Source organism: Notolepis coatsorum, assembly GCF_963971535.1.
Source record: "Notolepis coatsorum genome assembly, chromosome: 18".
In the NCBI taxonomy this organism is placed as follows: domain Eukaryota; kingdom Metazoa; phylum Chordata; class Actinopteri; order Aulopiformes; family Paralepididae; genus Notolepis; species Notolepis coatsorum.
In genome coordinates, this window is record NC_140182.1 from 18,464,134 (window position 1) to 18,488,653 (window position 24,520).

General features: G+C 45.4%; 1 protein-coding gene across 1 annotated transcript in view; it reads right to left on the bottom strand.

Annotated features, from left to right (window-relative positions):
* Positions 1 to 14,360: 14,360 nt before the first annotated feature.
* LOC311244886 (F-actin-capping protein subunit alpha-2) overlaps positions 14,361 to 24,520 on the bottom strand; it is a 57,393-nt gene continuing 47,233 nt past the window's right edge. The window contains exons 6-10 of the mRNA XM_084334573.1: positions 22,265 to 22,344; positions 20,669 to 20,747; positions 19,541 to 19,612; positions 18,672 to 18,734; positions 14,361 to 15,499 (exon numbers count right to left, since the gene is read on the bottom strand). Coding sequence (XP_084190699.1) covers positions 15,359 to 15,499; positions 18,672 to 18,734; positions 19,541 to 19,612; positions 20,669 to 20,747; positions 22,265 to 22,344 — 435 coding nt within the window. The 3' untranslated portion in view covers positions 14,361 to 15,358. The remainder of the gene's footprint in view (positions 15,500 to 18,671; positions 18,735 to 19,540; positions 19,613 to 20,668; positions 20,748 to 22,264; positions 22,345 to 24,520) is intronic.

Consider the following 24,520-nt stretch of genomic DNA (forward strand, 5'->3'; position numbering starts at 1 on the left):
GCTATTTTTCTGTTCTTATGTAAAATCTTAGCTATAGTTATCCGACCATCTGCATCAGACCATACTCCCTTCAATTCAATATTCAACTTCCGTCTAACGACTATGGCTACTCCCCGAGTTCTCGTTCCAAAGGAAGAGTGACTGATGTTATGATATGTGTTGTCCGCTAACATATCTATGTCTTTCTCTAAAATGTGCGTTTCGCTTAGCAGAGCTATGTCCACCTGTTCTTTTTTCATCAGTGTGAGCACGCTTTTTCGTTTGTGTTGTTTATTTATTCCACCAGTGTTCCATATCATTATGTTCAAACTAGCCATAATCTATACATGTTGTTGTATGGTTGTTGGTAATGCAATATTTTTTTTGACGCTTCTATTGAGGCTAATGTGGGCAGGTCTCTAAATGGCTGGAATAAGGAGGAGGTGAACGGAGGGGGGAGGGGGTGAAGTACATAAAACAAAATAACCCTGCCGTCTTGTACAGACGGGTTACACATAAAACACATACGGCCCATCCCTAATGGATGGGCTAAAATGATTAACATCGTTCCAGTGAAGCTGAGAGGAGTCCCGCCGCGGGAGAGTAAAAGGCCAATCTATCGAGTGATAAAATCGGCCCCTCTCCGCACACCCCCCCCATCCCCACACCGCCGTATCAATTGGTAGTAAATAGTTACAAAACCCAACAGTACTGGAGCTTCACTCCTTGTCTGTAGGTGTAATTTCAATCAGATATTTAAAGATAATATAGGCTACTCGCATCCGATAATTTGACCAAAAATAGTATGACCATTTTCTTCTGTTTAATCCCCCCCACCTATTACTACCATTATTTTTGTCCACATATTGTGGCCCTTATGGATTTAAAGGAAAAATTGCAATCAGGAGAAAAATAATAATAATAATAATAATAATAATAAACTATGGGAATGAATCATATTTTTTTGTGTATATATTCAAATTGGAGTTACATTGGTCTGTTTGTTTGTCTGAATTGCATGAATACGGTGTAATAAATAATAATAATAATAATAATAATAATAAAAAAAAAAAAAAAAAAAAAAATAATAATAATAATAATAATAATAATAATAATAATAATAATAATAATAATAATAATAATAATAATAATAATAATAATAATAAGACAAAGATAGTTGTACCACTGATCTATAATCATGATTTTGAATCCATTGTTTGATATCTGAAGGAGTTAAGAGTATTTAAACCATAAATCACGTGACTAAAGCATATCATGAAACTGTATAGCCCATATCAGATAAAGTGATACAAATTAAATTAAAAGAAAAGAAAAAAAAAAAAAAATGTGGGGAGAGCCCGGGAGATTACGGTGACTATAAAAAAAATATCATCCTAACCATGAACTACTGTAGCACTCCATAGGTTATAGATATGCTTGCCATAGTTTTATCCGGACTACTCCATTCCAACTCATTGTGGGGGTTGGGGGGAGCCCCAATATTTGTGTCTGAAATCAAAGCTGGACATTTCAATCATAAAAACTAGTCTTTTAATACATAATAATTAATAACCTATACCAGTATAATGTGAAGTGAGCCAGTAAAAAAAATGGGGAGGAAAAAAAGAAAAAAAAAGAAAAAAAACAAGCAACAAAACGAGAGAGAGAGAGAGAGAGAGAGAGAGAGAGAGAGAGAGAGAGAGAGAGAGAGAGAGAGAGAGAGAGAGAGAGAGAGAGAGAGAGAGAGAGAGAGAGAGAGAGAGAGAGAGAGAGAGAGATCTCAGTCCGTTCTGCATGAGCGCATTCCATCAGTCCGATATGTGTTGGGTGGGCAGTACCTTTAATCCCCTTCTTTCAGAAAGTCTTCCGCTTCTTGTGGGGTCTTGAAAGAGTGGTCCTCGCCGTTGTGTGTAATGGTTAGTCTCGAAGGGAAGCGCATTTTAAATCGTATCCCTTTTTTGATGAGCTGATCACACACGGTGTTGTATTTACGTCTTTCCATCCTGGTCTGATAGGAGATGTCTGGTCTGATCAGAAGTTTATTGCCCTCGTAGTTCAGTACGCCTTTCGCCCGTGCTGCTGTCATAATTCGTTGTGCATCTCGCATGGTTTGAAATTTTATGACCACAGGTCTGGTTTTATCAGGCTGGATGTTTCCTGCAGCCCTGCGACACCTGTCAATCTTCACACTGCCTTTTTCTGTATCGATATTAAGCAGAGTTGGAAGCCAGGTCTCGAAGAATTTAACAGGTTGTGTGCCCTCTGTCCCCTCTTTCAAACCCATAATACAAACGCTTTCACGTCGGCTTTGATTGTCGGCATCTTCCGCCCGCTGTTGCAAAGTCGTCACTGTTTTTTCCAGCTTTTTCAGTCTGTTTTCTATTGTTGATGAGTTGTCCTCGGCCGCTGAGATGCGGGATTCCGCCTCTGTAATGCGTTTGGTATTGTCTGACAGTCGGCTATTAAAGCCCTCCAGTGTTGCAGTCAGGGCAGTAAGCTTTAGGTCCATCAGGGCACTTAACTTTTCAGTCACATCGCGAACCACACGGGCAGCGATGTTTTCCCATTTACTTTCCTCGTCGCAGCCACCCGCAGCGCCAGGTTCAAGTTCAACGTCGGCGTCGTCCTGTTTGTTTGTCGCTGAGCGAGTTTCAATTGTGGCGCGTCCTTGTCCTTTCTTCTTCTTTTCCTCGTTGGTTGACATTATTAGGGTTACTTCAACTCTACCATGGATTAAAACTTTGTTGACTATAAGTAGTGTTTAAACTAACATTTTCTCGGTGGGGTTTGGGGAGAACAGCAGAAGCGTCTCTCTCACACTGACGTCATCACCGGAAACGAGATGGATATCTACTGGATTCTATTCTACAATCCTTTTCCCTGTGGAGCTAGTAGGCGGTAACAGCAGGGGGCGCGGTGGCAGGCAGAGAGCGTACGGGAGAGACGGAGGAGGAAGTAGACGGAAGTGCGAGGAACCAGCTCTCTTCGACATTGGACTTGGATCGGTTCGGTCGTGTCTGGAAGAGCCCCATATTGAACTTGAGTATATTACGGGTTATCCTATACCAGCAAACGTAGAAGCCTGTTGCATGTTTCCTTACGGAATACCCTAGCGATACAACGAGTTATCCTAGAAGGAATGCGGTATCGCCCTGAGGGGTTTAAGTTAAAGTTATTCCCTCTAGCGAGGTGCCCTGCCAGCGTGGCGTGAAGAGGACCGGTGTTTAGAAACACCCTGCGTTATCATCATATATCCCGGCTAGCAGGGGGGCTGTCTGGGGACCCAGAGTGTAGCTGCAGTGTTAGTGAGGGCGAGCTTAGATACGCGCGTGGACCCAGAACCAGTTGTCTACAACCAGTCTGCTCCGGCTGCCTACAACCAGATCAACACCAGGTTGCCTGCAGCGCACGGGAGTTCGTCCCGACCAACAGAGGTCGCCATCACCCAGCACACGCTCTCAGCCCAGCACTGCCTCTCTGCTCCAGCTCCGCCTGCTAGCACCCTCGCCGAGAGCGTTCAACGCCATCTTGCCTTCCGGACGACGGTGGTGCGGCGAGACCGCCATGTTGGTTGAGTACAATTGAGCATCTACGCTCCGGAGCTATTACACAGTACACAGTGTGGTGCGGCCCGCGGGCGAAGCTAACGTTGCTAATCACAGTTCTAGGGGTACCCCATTAACAATACATGCCGGCATTAGCATAGGACTTTTGTAAGGTATTTGTGGGCCCACCTTTTGATTTCTTTTCATTTTCTTTGAGTGTGATAACGTGTTTTCCCATCTAATTAACCCTTTCCCTGTGGGGAGGTTACAGACCTGTTGCATTACAAGTAAAGCCTAGAGAGGTATTATTCTTGCCGTATAATTAAAGCCTGTCAGAGGTATTATACAGGGCGACCCAGACGTGGGTGAGGAGTCGAACACATTGCAGTATATTACCCCTGATACTAACCCAGAGGTGGGTGTATAAAACACGGGTTTAGGAGGTATTGAGTCACAAACGGAATTATAGTGGGACTTCAGTCCATTTGGTCATTATCATTAAATCATTGTAACTGACCAGTATAGTTAACATTAAAGAATTAGATGGGAGTTCTGTGTGCGTGTCCATTCATGAGCGGTTCAGCAACTCTTTTGGTGTGGGTAACGTTAACATAATTAACCCCTTCTTATTCCACCTTTCCCTTTTCATTGTAAGGTTTCTAGGGTCATTGAGGGAGGGTACTGCTTGTGGGGGGGACCCAGGGTATTTATTTACAATTCAGTCACTAGGTGTGGGAGGGTTTAAGGAGCAATTGGGGGAAGTGGGAGCGTGTTGGGGAGTACTGCTGACCGCCCTGCTGCAGGGAAGGAAGACCAGAGTACCAGACCAGGTTGGTAAATCCCGGGCCCCATCCACTCACACTACCAGCCTCCAGTCGAAGCTCCAGACTCAAAGACGGAGGTGCAGTCAGACAGAGCTCTACTGTGTCTCGCTACCCAGTGATTGTGCCCACCCGTTCCCACGAAGCAGGGATAATCCACCCTGCTACATATTGTAATATGTGTTGTTTCATACATAGCCATTAAAATAAAAACAACGACTTTCCTCGAGTGCGGTCCCTACTCCATTTTGTGTAACTTAATTACTGTTGGACTACGCACCTGTCTGAGCGCAGTGGTTACCCCTTTTTCTACTAACAGAGTAACGTTAGCCATCTTATCTATCAGAAATTGGTAGCTAACAAAACAGACGGAACGTTAGTTCGCGTTAGCGCTAGCTAGCAGGACCGTGGGTGTAAACAAACCTGACAGAAACTATCTAGCTAATACAAGACATATCAGAATGCAGCCGGTAGGCTACATGATAGCCAGTGCTGTGGCTTCGTTTCACCCACATCATCCGTCTTCTCTGGATAACCATAACGGGAGCATGTCTATGTTCCCCGGGTTCTATGTTCCCCTCTTCTAGGTCTAACCCCAACCTTTCCCCTCTATGCCTAACCATAACCCTTTTCAACAACAGAGGGGAACATAGAACCTGGAGAACATAGGGATGACCCCCAACAGCATGACCCAAAAAAAAAACAGATTTACAAACATAAACATAAAGACAGAAAACACGCTCATCACAGACAAACTGGATGTGGCCAAATACCTAAACATATTCTTTACAAACATAGACACAACACTGGTTAATAAACTACCCTCCCACTCAGGGCATTATGGGGTGAATGAATGAATGAATGAAAACTTTATTTAACAGATTGCAGAATGGGTACAATACAGTACGGCTCAATACATACAATTGTTAAGGGGATGCAGACCTGAGAAAGACGTTTGTCTTGTTTCCATCAGGGTCCCCCATTTTCAATTCATATAGACATATATGACATACATGACATACAGATAGTCAGTACTGCTACATCTATACATTTATGACATACCAGATTTGCAAATACAGTACTGTTTGTGATACAGAAGGAGTCAAGAAAAGGGAGTATATACATTTGACGTAGAAACTGTACATTGGAGGTTGGGTGGGGGGGGTTGGGAACACATAGTAGCATACTACAAAAACCTAGGGGTTCGCAAAGACGACTTCAAACTGGAAATGGTAACAACAGATGAGGTACTCAAAAAACTGACCGCCCTCCAACCTAACAAGGCCACTGGCCATGACAACATCCCCTCCAAATTCCTCAGAGACTCAGCAATGAAAACATATTTAACAGTAATGTATTATGTCCATGACATTTAAGTTAAAATACATTTAACTTAAATAAAAATAAATGTAAAAGAATAATGACTTTTTTGCTCACCTTTCGACAGTAAAACACCATCTTGTTTGAGAAATGCAGGTTCTTCTGTTAAATAAATTAACGCGAACGTTCTAAACTTTTAACAGTTGTCATTTCTGTAATAAAATACGGAATGAGATCTTGCGAGAATTTACCAGAATTTACCATTCGCAAAGCCTCTGTATTGTCTCTTTCCACAGCAAAACGGTAGGCAAGGCACCTTGGTTGAGAAATGCAGGCTTCAATCTATGTTGTTTAGTCTATCTATTCAGTACTGTTCAGTAGTGTTTAAAAATGCACAATGAGATCTTCTGAGAGAATTGTTGAATAGATACACAAATGTTCTAGAATGTTTGATTATGACATCATACTGTGACATCACAAATGTTCTAGAATATTCTATTATGACATCATACTGTGACACTGCGGACGACTCAGCCCTGCTGGTCTCTGACAAGAACAAGTTGCAGGTTGAAAAAACCCTCAGCTCGGAACTAGGCAAAATCTGCATATGGCTCACTGATAACAAACTATCATTACACATGGGCAAAACAGAGTCCATTCTCTTCGGTTCAAATAACAAACTCAGCAAGACCGACGGCTTCTCAGTTACAGTGGGTGACAATATTGTCACAAGGAAAGATGAAATTACCTACCTGGGTTCCATCCTAGAGGCAAATCTTTCCTGTGACAAAATGGCATCCAATGTAATAAAAAAAGTCAACCAACGAACTAGATTCTTGTACCGGATCTCCTCTCTGGTAAACAAGAACACCCTGAAGACTGGCAGGAGCACTCATTCAAGGGTACTACGACTGTGAATGAATGAAAACTTTATTTAACAGATTGCAGAATGGGTACAATACAGTACGGCTCAATACTAATAATATATAATAATAATAATAATAATAATAATTTAATAATTGTTAGACTAGAAGTCTTAATAATAATAATAATTTAGGACCTGCTCCGAGGTCACCATTTGGCACACATGCGAACCATGCATACAATGCGTATCTGCGATTAACCCATCCCGTCGTCCTTCCCCCCCAAGGGCAGCCGGGAGCAGACAGGCGCCACGTGAGCCGCGCCAGGGGACCAATCCAAGTGCTCCTGTCCGTCTTCGTCAAGGACGCCACAGCGTTAGCGATCTTGTTGTTGTGCATGTTTTTCCATTGGGTTTATCTTATCGGGGGGGAAACCCTTGCGAGCACGGGGAGAACATGCAAACTCCACACAGAAAGGCCTGGGAGATACCCCACCTGAGTACCTGGCATCATGGAAACCTGGTCCCCAAGCGGGAATCGACCCCTGGACCTTCTTGCTGTGAGGCGACAGTGTTAACCACTACACCACCGTGCCGCAAATACACACAAGTGTTACGGGGATGCAGACCAGAGAAAGACGTTTGTCTTGTTTACATCAGGGTCCCCCATTTTCAATTCATATTGACATTTATGACATACACAACATACATGACATTTATGGCATAGGGACATACAGGTATTTAGTACTGATACATTTGTGACATAAACGGTATTCAAATACCTCCTGACAGAGTATATATAGTTGGGTCAAGAACCAAATTTCCGTGACCATTCTCTGGCTAAGATGTTTTGATGATTGATTTGACTTCTATGGACCTTTTATAAAATATTTAGCCCCTGTGTCCCTCCCAAAAATCCCGGCATTTTTTGTCAGATGGCCAAATCCAAAATACCTGCTGACGCCATCTTGAAAAAATTACTTTTGATCCAGAGCACCTAGAATCATGTATGAATACACTTTTTTGTGTAAGTCAACCATGACGATCAGTTTGACTCTATGACATCAATTTGACCCAGAAATCCAAGATAGCCACCATCTAGTGGAGCGAAAATGTAACTTTTAATGTCAAAACCAATTTTACCATGGTACTGCTGTACTTTAAACAAACTACCTTCATAAGGATCTCAGCAAAATAATTTATGAATGTACAGTATGACAAGATAACTAATTATACTTCAAAATACGCTCTCTTAAATAGCTGTAACTTGAACAGGTTAACAATGAAACCACTTTAAACATGTCATGATCAGTCCGAATCAGAGCAGTCTGCCTCACTAGATCCTGAATCATCAGATTCCAATTAATCACCCCTCCTCCTCCATACATCATCATCTCCCTTCTCATCATCATCCTCCTCACTCTCCTCTTCCTCACTTTCTTCAGCTGGCCCTGGTGCAGGTAGATGTGTTGGGAGAGCAGGTCGTGTGTGGCAGACAGGGCGACAGCGACCACCCACCAGCTCCCAGCCATGTTCGAGTGGCGAAGGGTGTCGCTTCAGGGAGGGGTGGCGCACTACTAGATATGCCAAGTAGTTGGCACGGAGGCAGTGTTGGCGTAGGCTATCTGCATCTGGAGGGAGATGGATGAATGATTTGTTCTTGATTCTCTTCCACTTTGTGGCATGGGCCTCAGCCATGGTGCTACTCTTCTTGTCGCCATAAATAACATGTCGTGTGAACTCGAATAGCTCCTCTAGCACCTCCTCCTCAAGGTCAAGGCTATCTCCACACCGCAAGAGCAGCCGTCGTGCCATAGGGCTCTGCCTCTTTGCCACCTTGTCATACACCGACGACTTACCCTTGCCATAGAAGCCTGAGTTGGCATCACAGCCTGTAATACAGTGTAGCTGCACAATACAATCTGCCATCTCCTCAGTAACCAGGCCACGGCAGAAGACTGTGTCCTGCTTTCTCTTGATACAGAGCATACCGGGCAGCTTTTGAGAGATGACCGCTGCCGTGACATAGGCATCGGTGTCGGCTGCATCAATGACAACAGGGCCACTGTAGCCTGACTCACGTAGAACTGTGTAAGCTGAGAAGAGGATGGTGTCAGCCTCAGACTGGTCAAAGCTGTAGTTCTGCATTGGTTGCTGGGTTGACAAGTTGGTGCAGTGGGAGCCAACAGAGTAGATGATCTCTGTATCTTCACCCTGTGCAACAAGGTCAGTCAGATAGCTGTATATTACTTTTTGTAGCCGCTCCTTGTTGCTGACGCTACACAGCAGTGTTTTGAACTATCTGGCAGAGGGGAAGGGGTCGCCCAGCTTCATGTAAGTGTTGGGGACATGTACCTTACCTTGTACTGGCAGGTCTCGCTCATCATCTTTAGTTGAGTATGCTGCATCGTACGGGTCATTCACACAGAAAATACGGTCAGCATCACCATGGCGGGCCACCATAGTCCAACCACTTGTATGGGGTGCCATCTTGTGTCTGCCGATCTTCTGCTGATGGGGTTGCCATCCTCCAGATCATGCCCATGTCGACAAGAGCAGTGTAGGGTTATTGCAGATCTACAGATTGGAGAGAGAGCTTCTGAATGAGCTTGCTCTTCTGTGTCTTCCTATATGTGCCGTTGGAGTTGAATAAGGCCACACATGCCTCGACAACACGATGTTCCAGCAACTCAGAGAGATTCACAAGTTGACTGACCTCAACCAGGTCGATCACTGCCTTGAGAGCACTCCGCTCCATCTCAGCAGCTCTTGCTTTGAGTTCCTCCCCGGGCTTCTCCATGCAGGGCCGCTTGGCAAATGTCAAGCGTTTGCTCAGAGGGACGGGTGCATGGAGGCAGGTTTTCTTACTGAACACCCGGTCTCGCAAGAAGCTGGTCAACTTCTCCTCTCCCACAGCATGGGCTGAGTTGAAATCCGCAATGAGTTAATCGGAGGCAGGCATGGCTGACTGTAGGGTGCGGAGGGTGGGTGAGGCTGGATCAAATGGGAAGGAATCAAACTCATGCATGCATGCGACCAGGTCCTGCACGCGCTGCTCATCTTCTCTCATCCTTTTCGAACCACATTCTATGTGCTTCCTCTTGGCTTTTTTTTTTTTTGGGCCAGGGCATTGTGAGCCACCCGGATCTTGGCCAAATTGTTTACATTTCTGGAGTGCACCAGCAGCTGCTTCTCATTCTGGAGGATGGAGAGCCAGCCAGACTTCATTTTGCTGCCCTTGTTCATTGTACACGCGATCCACATGTCCCAGGCCATGATGGAGTAGGGGTTTCCTGTGATGGACTGAGTGAAGTCAGTACGAAGGAAGGCGACCTGATCAGCAGGGAGAGCTGTCAGCATTGCCCAGAAGTCAGACAGCCACCTTCCATCAGTGCCTGCGACACAATCTTGGCATCTTTTATGCATGCATGCTCAACCTGGATGTTTGCCTCATAGTCCTGTACAAGACATTCTAGACGTTGCAGAAACATCCAGTTACAGCGGTGTGCAGTACCCCCTCCTGTCAAGGTGTCATTGAGAAAGTCGTCATTGTCAATGATACTGATGCTTGGTTCTCCCTCAGCGATCCCGCCAGGACACACCGAACACACCGCTCAAGGTCATGCATGGTCCAGACATCACGCAGGAGAAGCACATTCTGGTAGCTTATCCCCATGCCACATGTAAGAGTCAACAAGCTCCTTGTTTAGAGTCATCCCATTGATGGTGGTAGTGGTGGGTCGCTTTATGATGTACTGTGTTATGGGAGAGGTGAGAGAGTGTGTGCTTGGAGTCAGATCTACCCCCTTCTTCCCCCACAAAGCAGATAGCAGCTGCACCATGAGAAGCGAAAGCTCTTCCTCCTCTTCTAGCTCCTCGACCCTCGGTGGCCATGGGACAAGTTTGACTGACTTGATGTCATCCCTGAGCCGCTCAGCCACATTACGTACCAGTTGCTCACTGCTGACACCGATGGAGGAGAGTGCTGCTTCCACATATGAACCACCCCCAGACGTGTCATAGACTAGATCGCTATGGCTCCTCTGAGGGCGGGAGAGGAAGCCGATCTTGCTCTCAGACTCCCGGGTCAGGATGTCTTTGATGTAGGATGACTTGACCCTGGATGTTGGGAATCCATACAGAGAAATTATAGAGCTGTAGTCTTGGAGGAGACTCTGCAGTGATCTTAGCTCATGTTCCTCAAAGATAACTGTTCTGATGTGGTCAAAGAAGATAGTCTGAGCCTCACGGAGAGTGACATTGTGCATGTGTGGGAGTTTGTCATCTTCACTCATTTTCTGGTAATTACGCACATATTTCAACCAGCATTTGAGGTGATATCTGATTTCAAGTGCATAGGGCTGATGATCAGCTGCATAATCAATCCGACAGTTGATTCTGTCTCGCATTCTCTGATCTTCCAGGGCCACCGTGTGGCTCTTGAAAGCTGCCCATGCGTGATCGTACGAAATCAGTACCAGCTTTGATTCTGGGTGCTTGGACGACTCTGTCTTACAGCACCACAAATTTGGTTTTATCATGTATCAGCCCAAGACTCGATCCCAGCCGCTTGGCAGTTGGAGCCGCAGCTGGGGAACAAACATCAGACATAGACGAAGACTCAGATTGGCTTTCATCAACCTCTCGTCTTTTCATAGTTTCGCAATTATGCCACATCAATGTGGAACGCCCTACCCAAAGCTGTAAAGGAATGTGATTCACTACCCACTTTCAAAAACACTCTCAAAGAACACCTACGGGAGACTGCAATTCGAAACTGGCCCCTGCAAATGTCCTAACCCAACCCCCTCCAATGTACAGTAAATGACCAACTATGGCTTTGTCAATATTCAAATGTACAGCGTACACTATATTAGCTAACTAGTTGTTGTTGCTAGCTAGCTAGCTATTGGGAAAGTTGGTAGCACCAGTGCTATCAGTGGAAAGGTTAGTCTGAAGCCCTGCCCAAACACCAAATCTTACCTTCCCATTCAAAAGTTACATTTTCTCTCTACTGGATGGTGCCCATCTTGGATTTCTGGGTCAAATTGATGTCAGAATTGGAATCGTCATGGTTGACTTACACAAAAAAGTGTATTCATACATGATTCTAGGTGCTCTGGATCAAAAGTAAATTTTTCAAGATGGCGTCAGCAGGTATTTTGGATTTGGCCACCTGACAAAAAAATTCTGGATTTTTGGGAGGGACACAGGGGCTAAATATTTTATAAAAGGTCCATAGAAGTCAAATCAATCATCAAAACATCTTAGCCAGAGAATGGTCACGGAATTTTGGTTCTTGACCCAACTAATACATATGATGGGGAGGGGACTGTACATTAGGAGGGGGTGGGTGGGTGGGAGAGAAATATACATACGGTGGGGAGGAGACTGTACATTTGGAGGGGGTGGGTGGGTGGGAGAGAAATATACATACGGTGGGGAGAGAATATATACATGCGGTGGGGAGGAGACTGTCTATTAGGAGGGGGTGGGGGGTTTGGACATTTACGGTGGCCAGTTTAGAATTGCAGCCTCCCGTAGGTGCTCTTTAAGAGCGGTTTTGAATGTGGGTAGGGATTCACATTCCTTTACAGCTTTGGGTAGGGCGTTCCACATTGATGTGGCATAATTGCGAAACGTGTTTAGTCCCTTGTTTGAGCCGAATCTGGGTTTAACATGATTTGTTGAGCTTCCTCTGGTGTTGTGGTTGTGGTATTCACTGACTTTTTTGACATGTACATGGGTACCTTAGTCGTATAGACCAGGCTTGTATCTTGTAGACCAGGCCCATTGCAAGTTGCTGTACTCTGTCGTCTACTCTAAGCCATCCTAGGTTGTCAAAGTGGGCAGGGGTGAGGTGGGTTCTAGGGGTAAGGTCAAGTAGTAGTCTGACCAGTTTGTTTTGTGATGTTTGTAATCTTGTTTTTAGCGCCTTTGAGGAAGGAACTATCAAGCAGAGGCACCCCGTCCTTTAGCCCCTGGACCAAACCCGCCACCCGCGTGACTGGCACGTAGGCGGGGGTAAGGCCAACAATGCGGGAGATTACCTGTCCCTGTTTCACGTAGGCCTCCATTGATGGGAAGAATGGGCAGACAACGCCCGTCTCTCTCACAGGACGACGTTGCCAGAGATGACCTATCATGTCATCAGGAACAGGTGCAGGCAGAGGCTGCGGCAACGCCACGCCATTAGCGGCTACCGCCATGAGCTCGGGGAACAAGGCAAGCAACTCCACTTGCGTACCTCCCTCCACGTCACTCGCGTCCCTCACGTACGGGAGGCTGCCACGGGCAGATAGCTGGGCATCTTGTCTCAGGGTCGATGGTTCTAACCCAACACCGGAGAACAAGGGACCCCAAGGAGACGCAACACTCCCTGCCACTCCCCGAGGGGGAGAGTGATACGTCTCCACTGGGGCTTCGAACAAGAGCTCTCGCCCCCTCCATATGATCCGCAGTCTCCATCGGAAATGGAGACGAGGCAAGAGAACTCTCGTCCGGCTCCAGCACAACATCAAAGCCCGCCCGTTCGCGTGAATATTTTAGGCAACCAACTTGTGTTTAGCGTTTCTCTGATTGGCCAATACGCCCATGTGACCACGGCAGCGCGAGAGAGCTGCAGCGCGGAAATAGGCTGTCTATTGCCTCGCGCTGCATCGCGGAAATAGGCTGTCTATTGCCATTCTCTAAGACAAACTCTAACCTTAACCAGCTCCTTAACAGCGCCTAAACTTAACCCTTCTAACCTTAAGCAACTGCGAAACAATGCCTAACCTTAACCAACTCCGAAACAATGCTTAAAGTTATGCCTAAACTTAACGCCGAAAGAATGCGAATGCATGTTAAAAAAAAAAAAAAAAAAATTGAAGGGAATCGAACGGGCCGTAGGATCCACAGCAATGCAGCGCTGCCAATTGAGCTAGTTCTGGATAGTCAAAAAGGGCGGATTACTGCTACATAATGCTGCCGCGACGGAGCTCCTCTGCTGCTCCGCTCTGCCGCGGGGGCGTGGTTAGACACAAGTTGGTTGCCTTTAATATTCACGCCGCCCGTTCACCCCTGCTGCTCGCCGCATTACGACGAGAGCGAGCAGAGGCGAAGAGTCTGCATCGCAAATCCCCTGCCACCAGAGGAGCTGTCGGCCTATCGGCCGACTGTCCACTGGCGGGGGAACCAGGGCTGGAACCAGGCCATCTCACAGGAGATGGAGGCTCAACGGCCCCTCGGAGGCAAACTCACCACCGGGCGCTGCCCGGGCATATCTGACCGCCACGACCGCGGAGCCAGACACCCCACGACGCACGGAGGACGCGGCAATGGAGAAGCGCTGGTGAAGAGTGACGTTGTGAGTGTCCAAACCCTCCGAAGGTGCAAACATTGTCATAGCTTTTCTCGTAAATTGGCAAGAGAGAAAAATAAGATACAATGTCCACGTAGCTCCTTTGCAACAACTATTTCGGCACTAAATTCAAGTGGTGTATACAGACACTTGTCGGTGGTGAAAATAGGGAAGGAGCTGTTAGTATGGCCACGACCCTGCTTATGTAGAGGAGCGGATGTGGGTGTGGCCAGGCGGATGGGTGTGTACATGTGGAGAAATTTTATTCAGAATTAGATTGAAAGGGATAGGGTTCCACTACGAGCAGAGCGTAAGCTATACGATAATATAACCTAGGTATGTAATTTCATCTTTCCTTGTGACAATATTGTCACCCACTGTAACTGAGAAGCCGTCGGTCTTGCCGAGTTCTGTTCCTCTTTGCTAACCCTCCTCAGCCAGTAATGGCCACATGTTATAGAGGGGTGGTACAAATTATGAGTGAGCCGGTAAATAGAAAATTTGTCATTTAATGCAACATAATTGTGACTGAATTACAATTAATCTCATGGAAATAAATCACCAAACTGACAGACAGGATGTTTAATACAGGTATATATTACAATGTGCCTTGTACTTATAATACAGTCAGGTTTTGTTTTAATAAAAAAAAAAGCACTGGGGAAGAGTGATACTTTTCATTTTATTGTAAATTGGACATTATGCACATTATTAGCAATTAATGACTTGTTAATTAAGCTCGTTAGGCTGTCAAAACAACTCCCTGTGCTAGGGTAAGAGTTCAAAAGATGTCAACAGGCGATTTTGCCAGGAGAGTTGCAAGCTTGAGTTTTCACATACAGGTCAAACTGTGGAGGAGGTGTGTGTGTGTGTGTGTGTGGGGGGGGGGGGGGGGGGGGGTAGAAATATGAGGGAAACAGGAACATTGAGTGGATGACAATGGTGACTGCTTGTGCAAAAGACACCAGCCAATGAACACAAAGGACTTAACCGTATGGGACTGTGACCATGTTGTACTGGATTCATCCGTTTTTAGCCAAAAAGTCTTTTTGCGAATGTGGACAGAATCTCCCAAAAGTTGTGTTTTCGCAATTTGTGAATTCAATTGTTCAATTGTTTTTCTCAGCAGGTCAAACAAAAAGGTGTGGTCTCACCAACACAATAAATATTGCACACATGATATTGTATAAGGGTAGTTTTGCATATGAATGTCCGGCCCCTTTCTCCTGTCTTGTGATATTTCCTCGCGTTATATTTTTCCAAAACAAGATCATAGTCACCATTAATCTATTCAATATACAGAGAATTTAACAGTGCCTGTATAAAAACATCAATAAAAGTAGACATTTGAAGTGTAATGTGTTTTTTGCGAGACCAAACCTTTTTTTGTCCCCAATTCTTTTTTCTTTCTAATTTGTACAAAGACGATACAACTATCCAGTCATGCAATGTTGTTGTTGTTGTTGTTTTTTCATCCCCTCCATTTGTTTTAAGCGTTCTGCATCTCCTTGCCGATCTTGTAGCTGAGGATCTTGTTCCAGTCGATCTTGGTGCGCGTCACAGGAAGCTGGCGGCGTAAGGCTTTGAAGGTAGTGTCCGACATGGTCTGGTAATTCTCATTGATGGCGGTCTGGAGGGAGAGGAGAGAGAGGCGAGAAGAGTCAAGCATCACGGCGAGAGAGACCACTTTGCGGGAATAAGGACACGTGCACCTGGGCTGGGTAATAATTAATTCAATATTAGCATTTATACTGAATTAAGATATAATGTGAAGTAAATTAAACTTTTGAGTGGAAAACTAATTAAAACAATGTATACGATTATTGCATTATTTTCTTTTTTAGCATTTATAGTCCGTCAATGGTGTCATAATCGTGATGAAATTATGATATCTTGGTACAAAATGTTGTCTTCTAAATTGATGAGCTTAAATTTAACTTAGATTTGTCCCCCAAGATTAGCATAGGTGTTTGGGAAGGGGATTGGGTTTCTTCATTGAGCGCTTATCCTCATCATTAGGGCACACAAGTATCTTGATCTCCTTCTTCCCTACCGCCCCACCCGTTCTCTCCGGTCCTCCTCCACTGCCTCCCTCACTGTCCCGACATCCAAACTCAAAAACTTTGGTGATCGGGCCTTCTCTCGCACTGCACCCCGACTCTGGAACTCCCTCCCTCAGTCCATCAGAGACTCCCCTACACTCTCCACCTTCAAAGCTCGCCTCAAAACCCACCTGTTCTCCCTTGCCTTCAACCCCCCCCCCCCCCCCCAACCTGATTGATGTCTGTCTCCTGTCTTTTTGTGCTATCTCATGCTGTCTTCCCTGTTCCCCCCATGGTCTCATGTTCCTTTTGTTTTTGTTTCTTTGTTGTTTCTTTGTTTTTGTTTCTTTTTTTTACTTTGCTCCCGACTATCGTCAGCGACTTCGGGTCATATAAGAAGCGCTATATAAATTAAATGAATTATTATTATTATTATTATTATTATTATTATTATTATTATTATTATTATTATTATTATTATTATTATTATTATTATTATTATCTTGCGTTTAATTATAAATAAAATAAGATATGACCCAACCCTGGGCATAATTACTGCAGTGAACATACTGTGGATGAATAATCATTTTAATTTCCCCTCTGCTCAGAAACTGCAGACATTTAGCTTCACAGCAAGTCATGCTGCTTTACCGACTCAGGAAGACTTGGTGTGTAAACACATGGGAAGACCTCGCTGTCAACATGCTGAAGGAATGGTGCTTCAAGAGTGTGCACATCCAACAGCATAGACTTCAAACAGTCCATACAATGTCAATCTCCCGATACTTTACTGTAGTAAAGTTAGTCGACCTGATACAGTCTACCTCCCAGATGAATGGGAAGTTGGTTGAAACATAAACCAGATGAATAGGTTGCTATGGAAACACTGCTATGATGAAGTACTTGGACTTTCTGTCAAGAGTGCAGATGTATGCCGACCGTTGAGCAAGTCTTCTCCTTCTCTTCTTACAGTGGGAAGAGGGAAAACTATAACTATAAATAAAACTATAGCCATTCTTAAAAAGCAAAATTCCACCCTAAAACAGAATGTACATTATATTATGATCTGATGTCAGGCTTTTTGGAGTAGTAATGCACGGAGCATTTTTTTTTATGTGAAGCACCTCTCTGACTGGCAATGTCACAGCTAACTCACTCAAGTCAACAATTCGGTCAGTTACTCATGGTTAGACATTCTGTTCCTAGTGGCTGCTCACGTGCAATGCACTTTGCGTAAGACCGGTTTGCTTTGCATCTATGACACCATGTGTCCTTGTTGTTTTCAGATATTGCATCAAAATTACTTTTATTTAAACGTAGGGCTTACAGCTCTGAAGCAGAAGATATCATATCCCAGTCAAATAATCTGTTCCATTATTCACAGTCTAAAGAACCTTTTACGGGTTGGTAAAGAATGGCGATGTTCTGGCTCTGGAAGTCTCCAGGGACCATCTGGATGAAACCATGTGACGTCTGATGATCAGTCAGTGCATTTGCGTAGTCAATTGCTTTCATCCAGAGTGTCCCTGGAGTCCCCCCCCCCCCCCCCCCCCTAATTAAAACAATGCATACGATTATTGCATTATAGGCAAAACGGTGGGTCCCGGTTCTAATGCTCACTGCGGCAGAGAACGAGTGCCGTGGAGACGGTGCTAAATCACAGGAGAGACGATTCCATGATTTAAACTCAGAAGACGTGTATGAGCAGAGGTTTCCCGACAAGAGGACGTTCTATGAAGCGGCTCCAGGATTAGTCTCTGGGTGACATCATCACTAGAGTCTCGTCTCTGATGCTCAGCTTAAGGAGAGAGACTTGTTCAAATTCAGAAATTGTAATAATATTATATGATAGAAATAGCACATGTGAATTCTATTTTAGGGTGGATTTTGCCTTTAAATATTTAAATTAAATAAGGGAAATTATAATACTCCCCGCTGATACCCACTTTGAGGACCACTGTTCCGCATAGGTTACTGCTTAACACTTTGAGTGCCAGCCACGTGTTGTCGTTAGTTCATGCCGACCTTTGAGTGCCGCCAACGCTATATAGCGTTTGTTTGTCGTATATCTTTTTATTGGCGATTTGAATTCATATTTCATCAATCGAGCCTCAGGTTAGTGTTGCAGACTCTCTCTGAGCTCAATTGGGAAGATACCGACCCCTATCATCTCTCCCTGTGTAACTGCACCCCATTACTCGCGTTTTAGCGCTCTCGGCGGCAGCGTTTTTGGGCTGAGCGCTCCCAGCGCCTAAAGTTGAAACTAGTTAAACTTTTGGAGAGGAGCGCCGCTCAGCAAGGTAACTTTTTTCGACCGACCGGACCAATCAACATCGAGGAAGTGGCGGAGCCGCGGCAGTCGCGAGACACAGGAAAACGCGCTGAGCTTTTTTTTTTTTGCTTTTCAAAGCGGTCAGTCTTGAAAAAAACTTCCGCTGTGGACACAAGCCCTAAGAGTACACACAGACACAGTATCTCTAAGAGTACACACAGACACAGTATCTCTAAGAGTACACACAGACACAGTATCTCTAAGAGTACACACAGACACAGTATCTCTAAGAGTACACACAGACACAGTATCTCTAAGAGTACACACAGACACAGTATCTCTAAGAGTACACACAGACACAGTATCATTGTAAGAGCACACACACACACAGTATCATTGTAGAGTACACACAGACACAGTATCATTGTAGAGTACACACAGACACAGTATTATTGTAAGGAAGGAATGTTTCAAATCCACATCCACACCTGGTAGTCGTTCTCTGCAGCCTCCATGATCTTGGTGAACTCCTTTGCCGTTGCAGCTTCATTCTGAGGGAGAGAGGGGACAGCGTAAGTTGAGGATTGCGCTGAAATAACTAAAACAAACAGTCTCTCGGGGGGGTGCGGCCGGGTAGTGCAGCGGACTAAGCGTCTGTCCACCACCACAGAGACAGTGGGATCGAATCCAGCTGTGGTGCCTCCGGCTTGGCCGACCGTCCATACTAACACAATTGGCAGTGTTAGCGGGTGGGAAAGCCGGCGAGGGTGGGTCCTGGTCGTTGTAAAACAGCGACCGCTACAGATCGGTCGGGGGGCGCCTGCACAGCAAGGTTGGGTCCTGGGAGAGGTAGTGTGCTCCTTCCACACGGTACACTCCCCCAGTGAGAGTCCACGCTGCCAGGTGAAAAGAAGAGGGGATTGGCTACACATGTGTCGGAGGAAGCATGCGATAGTCTCCGCCCTCCCAGACCGACGGTAGGGGGCAGAGCACGCAACGACCAGGTAGGGGATTGGGAATTGGCATAACAACTAACATTGGGATGGGGGAAAGATGGAAAAAGAAAGGGGGGAAAAAGAGAAAGTAAAAAAATAAAATAAAAATAATGGGCTCACTCTTCCAAGGAGAACATGGGGGCAATAAAGTGTCATTTGATGCATGAAACACTGGTGGGTCAGATTCTGGTCCATTTATGGATTATGGCCTAAAGTGTGCCTGAGGGAACAGTCGTGATTGGAGGATCAAGAAAAGAGAGCGGTTTGAGAATTACCATGTCACATTTCTTCAACAATCCGTGCATGCATGTACATGTTGTGAAACACAAGTCGAGTCTCATCCAGCATCATGGTGTACTCACAGAAATTGACATGGATTCCTGAACCTCTTTGTGGCTCACCAGCTGAACGTTGCCGTCCTCATAGTAATGAACCTAAAATTGGCCAAAAGAAAAAGAATGACAGTCAGCTAGGGTTGCACGATTAATCGTTTTGAAATAGAAATCGCGATTTGGAATGATGCAATTAACAAAATCGCAAAAAATAAATAAAAACGCAATTTTTTTTTATTACATTTATTTAACCAGGAAGTCCCATTGAGATACAACATCGGTTTGGGAGAGGGAGGTAAGGGGTTTTAGAGTGTGTGTTGTGAAGTTTAGACTTCAGAGAGGGAGAGGAAAGGAAAGTACAGAAAAAAAGGTACCGCTCGGTACCGGTATCGATTCCCAGGTAAAAAGAAACATTTTCAGGCTCTGTGTCCTGAAAAGACCCACGCGTAGGCCAGATGCAAGCCACATTTTGCAATCAACCTCTGTGGGGCTGCTTATATTATAATCGCAAATGTAATCGCAATCGCAATATTCGTCAGAAAAATCGCAATTAGATTATTTCCCAAAATCGTGCAGCCCTACAGTCAGCGCAGATTGACGATCTAGAAGAGTTTCAAAGTCACTCGTATTAGGCCAGCGCCTGATGCATGTAACTACTTACGTGTCACAAATGTTGTTACAATTATATTAGATTTGTCGTCATTGCACAAGTACAGAGTACAACGAAAATAAGTTGGCATCTAACCAGAGTGCAAATGGGCAGTAAAGTGCATATTAGCAATATAGAATGCTAATAACATGAATATGTGGAGTATATATATATATGACAAAGCTACAGAGTAAATACGCTAAGCTAAGTATGTACAGTATTATATACAGTGGTACAAGTATGAATACACTATAATAATAAGTCTAGCCAGCGGTTTAAATAATATGAGTATATATGGAGATATAAAGATAAATGTATTGTTATTATACAGTGTAACATGGATAAACTATAGATGTTCAGAGGTCATACAGTATGGGTTGAGTATAGGCAACAGAGTTCATACAGTATGGTATGTTATTATTTTCTCTGAAAGAATACAGACACAAAGGGGTCTGTACTGCATGTGCACTGACATCGCCACATACAGAAGCACGTACACACACACACACCTGGATTTTCATGATGCCAGCCACCTGAGTGGTGGAGGGGGAGACGGTAAATTTCCACTCTGACCTCCAGCGTCCGTTCCTGTGTGGGAGAGATGGTGAGACGCAGGAAGAACAGATTAGATTTAGGCATTAGTTCTACACCAGTGGGATGAATGAGGACTGTGTGGAGCAGCAACAACGGTCACAGTGGGCCCAAAACTACCGTAGTTAAGAGAACCAATATTCCTTCCAGAGAGACATAATGTTCTTTCAACCAGACGGTATTAGCAGTCAATACTCCATTGTGCCTCAAGTCTCCTCTAGGAAACAAGGTTTCAGTGTCCGAATATTCCGCTCACTTCGTCAGCCGAGTTCCAGAACGTAGCAGACAATAGTGGGACTCATGCACAGGAGCCAGGGGATCATTACACTCAACAAGCCATAAGCTCTGTGAACTTAAAACCCACACGCAAAGAGGATTGACACAGCCCTTATCCAATTAGATTAACATGATCAGGGAGAGCTCGACAAGTATAATGGGGGCCAACGATCTAAGATTTTCAAAGTTAAGCACCGATTAAAGCACTCTTTAAAAATGGCCTTTGAAGCTTCTTGTGCTAATCAAAACCATCTGATGCACTGTAACGCTATGGTAGACTATTTCAAATGCTCTTTGTTTCAAAGATCCACTGTGGATGCCAAAAAACCCACAAGGGCCTTTTCCAGCATCCCGTCTTCAGCCGTGCAAAGTCAGGGCGCCGACGTTGAATGGAATAGTATAACGCTTTGCATCACTGAAGTCTTATCCTCTCACGCCGAAGGGAGCGTTCACCCCCAGCGGTGTTGATGTGGAGTGGAGACATCACGTGCAACATGTAAAAACCACTGCACTTCCACATTACATTGAGCTCATGGGAGAGAGAGCGGGGGGAGAAAATGAATGAATGTGGATGAGAGCCTTGACATTAAGTGGTTGTAGCTACGGCTGTGGGGGTGCTGGAGACATGATCCAATATAGTTTGATACGCCCCGAGTCTCCTGAACACAGAGAGAGCAATCCCAAGTTGATCTGCACTTTTTCTGCTGAACTATAGTCACTTTTCCGCACGCGCAGATTGCCCACGGAGTCTCTGGATTGTCCAGAGATCTAGGTTTAAGATAAGATATTCCTTTATTGATCCCCTTGGGGAAATCCAGGCATCATAGCAGCATGGGAGAGGGGGAGGTACAGGTAGTAAAAACAAGCAGTGTAAACAATATAACAAGTCAATATAATAAATCTTTTTTTTTTAATCAATTTGCGCATGCAGAGTTTGGAGAGTATGAGCTGAAAAAGTGACTATAGCTCGCCCCGAGAAAGTGCAGATCGACTTGGGATTGGTCTCTCCGTGTTCAGGAGACTCGGGGCGTATCAAACTATATTGGATCATGTCTCCAGCACCCCCACAGCCGTACGCTACAACCACTTAATGTCAAGGCTCTCATCCACATTCATTCATTTTCTCCCCCCGCTCTCTCTCCCATGATTTCATAATAGCGAAGTGTTGCGGTGGTCTATACGTCCCACTGTGAGCCTCATGCAAACAATGTGTAAATCCCACTGAGAGCCTCACGCACCAGAAGTTCTTTGGTTGAAACTGATGGCACTCGATGCACACGATGATGGTTTGATGTCCGTCGATGTTCTTCCCGTAAACCTGCACGGGGAGGGGGGCAAAAAAAACATCCTTTGAGTCGACTTCACGGAAAATGGGAACTTGATGACACAGAAGAACACGCAACGTATATATCCAGCGAAAGACTCTGGGCCTCGTCTGAAGAGGAACTCAGAAAAGATACACGGAGCCTGTAGGGGTTTTATAGGTGTGCTATAGGAAGAAGACTGTGTGTTACCAAGGCAGTGTTGTAGTATCGATTTTCAGGACTCGTGACTCGACTTGGACACTGATGACTCCGACTCGAGCGTCGACTGCATTCGGACTCGGAAGGTGCAGGGTCGGACTCGGACTTGTTAATTGATAAATAGTTCATATTATTTTATTTGTAATAGACCCTAATTGCCATTTGTTTGGCTAATGTGTCACGAAGTAAATAAACTCCCTTTGAAATAGTGACGTTTATGTTTAATGTAGACTTTTTTTTTTTTTTTTTTTGTATGTCAGCTCAGACTCAACCTTGAGGACTTGGACTCGAACTAGGGTAATGGGGACTTGAGATTTGAGTGACTCGACTACAACACTGCCGAGGCAACAGTATGGTGCGCAGACACAGAGGGCTTTCGTATTGAAGTTAGGCTCCATGTGTGACTGATGCTTGTTTATAGTGAGGAGGGAGCCGTTGGCTTTGCTTTAATGATATGATGAGATGACATCGCCAGGAACTCATTATGGGATGAGAGGCGAGACACAAAACACATCACCACGGCGAGTCACACCGTCGCCCCGGGAGGCTATTTGTTTACTTTCCGATGTACCCGTCAGCAGTGTTGTAGGACCGGAGTCCAGGACTGACTTTCAGGACTCGTGACTCGACTTGAGCACTGATGACTTGGACTCGAGCATTGACCCGCATTCGGACTCGGAAGGTGCAGACGAGGACTCGGCAAGTGAGGTACCTCTCTGGCAGCTAATGGTCAGTGTCATTGTTCGTCAAATGGTGTCAAACTTGAGTGTCACGCCCAGAGTACATAGTAGTATAGACATAATTAGCAGGATAAGTAGTAGTATAGTAGCATAGTAGTAGGGTACATAGTAGTAAAAAGACAGTAAGTAGTGCTTAGAGTGAAAATGTTAAAGACGATAATACACTACATACAGCGAAGACGTGTGTAGCAAGCAAGCAATCAGTAGTCTTGTCCGACAACTTGCAAGCCTAAATCTACACTGTACATAAGCCTGGACCTGAGTGGGGCTTCCCTCGGGGCTGAGCGCTACATGCTCAGCTTCCCACACGGAACACGCTGAACAAATCAAATCTAACGTGTTGCGGAGGAGGAGGAGGAGGAGGAGGACGAGCTCGTCTGGCTCTCCCGGCTCTCTCCACACATCGTTTCACTTTCATTTTATCGGGCCAGACGCAGAAGAGGGGCCGTTTGTCAGCGTGCCGAGAGAGAGAGAGAGAAGGGAACGAGAACCCGGTGAGGTGCTCAGAGGTTGCGGAGCGGAAGATTGAGGAGGACGGAGCGAGGGGGGGGGGGGGGGGGGAGTTTAGGGGTTAAGTACAGCGACGAAAGAAGATTTCCGACTTGAGGACTCTAGAGCTTTGTGGATGAACACCAGCCTACAAACCACGGCAATGGGGGGGGGGGGGTCTGCTGATGGAGACTCAGTGTTCAGGGTAACAGAGCATGAGGTGAGACGGATCTTTAAAAAAGTGAATATCAGGAAGGCAGCAGGACCGGACGGCATCCCCGGTCGCGTCCTAAAAGTCTGTGCCGACCAACTGGCCCCGGTATTCACTGACATCTTCAACCTGTCCTTGGAACAGGCTGTCATCCCCACCTGTCTGAAGAAGTCCACCATCATCCCTGTACCCAAAAAATCTACGCCCGCTTGCCTCAACGACTACCGCCCTGTAGCCCTCACCTCCATAGCCATGAAGTGCTTTGAGAAGCTAGTGAAGGGCTACATCTGTTCCTCCCTCCCCATCAACCTGGACCCTCTGCAATTTGCATATCGCCCCAACAGGTCCACGGAGGACGCCATAGCCCATGTGCTGCACACAGCAGCATCACATCTGGACAAGAGGCAGGGGAACTATGTGAGAATGCTGTTCATCGACTACAGCTCAGCATTCAATACCATAGTCCCCTCCAAACTCATAGCCAAGCTCAGGGACCTGGGCTTGAACTATGACCTGTGCCAGTGGGTCTTG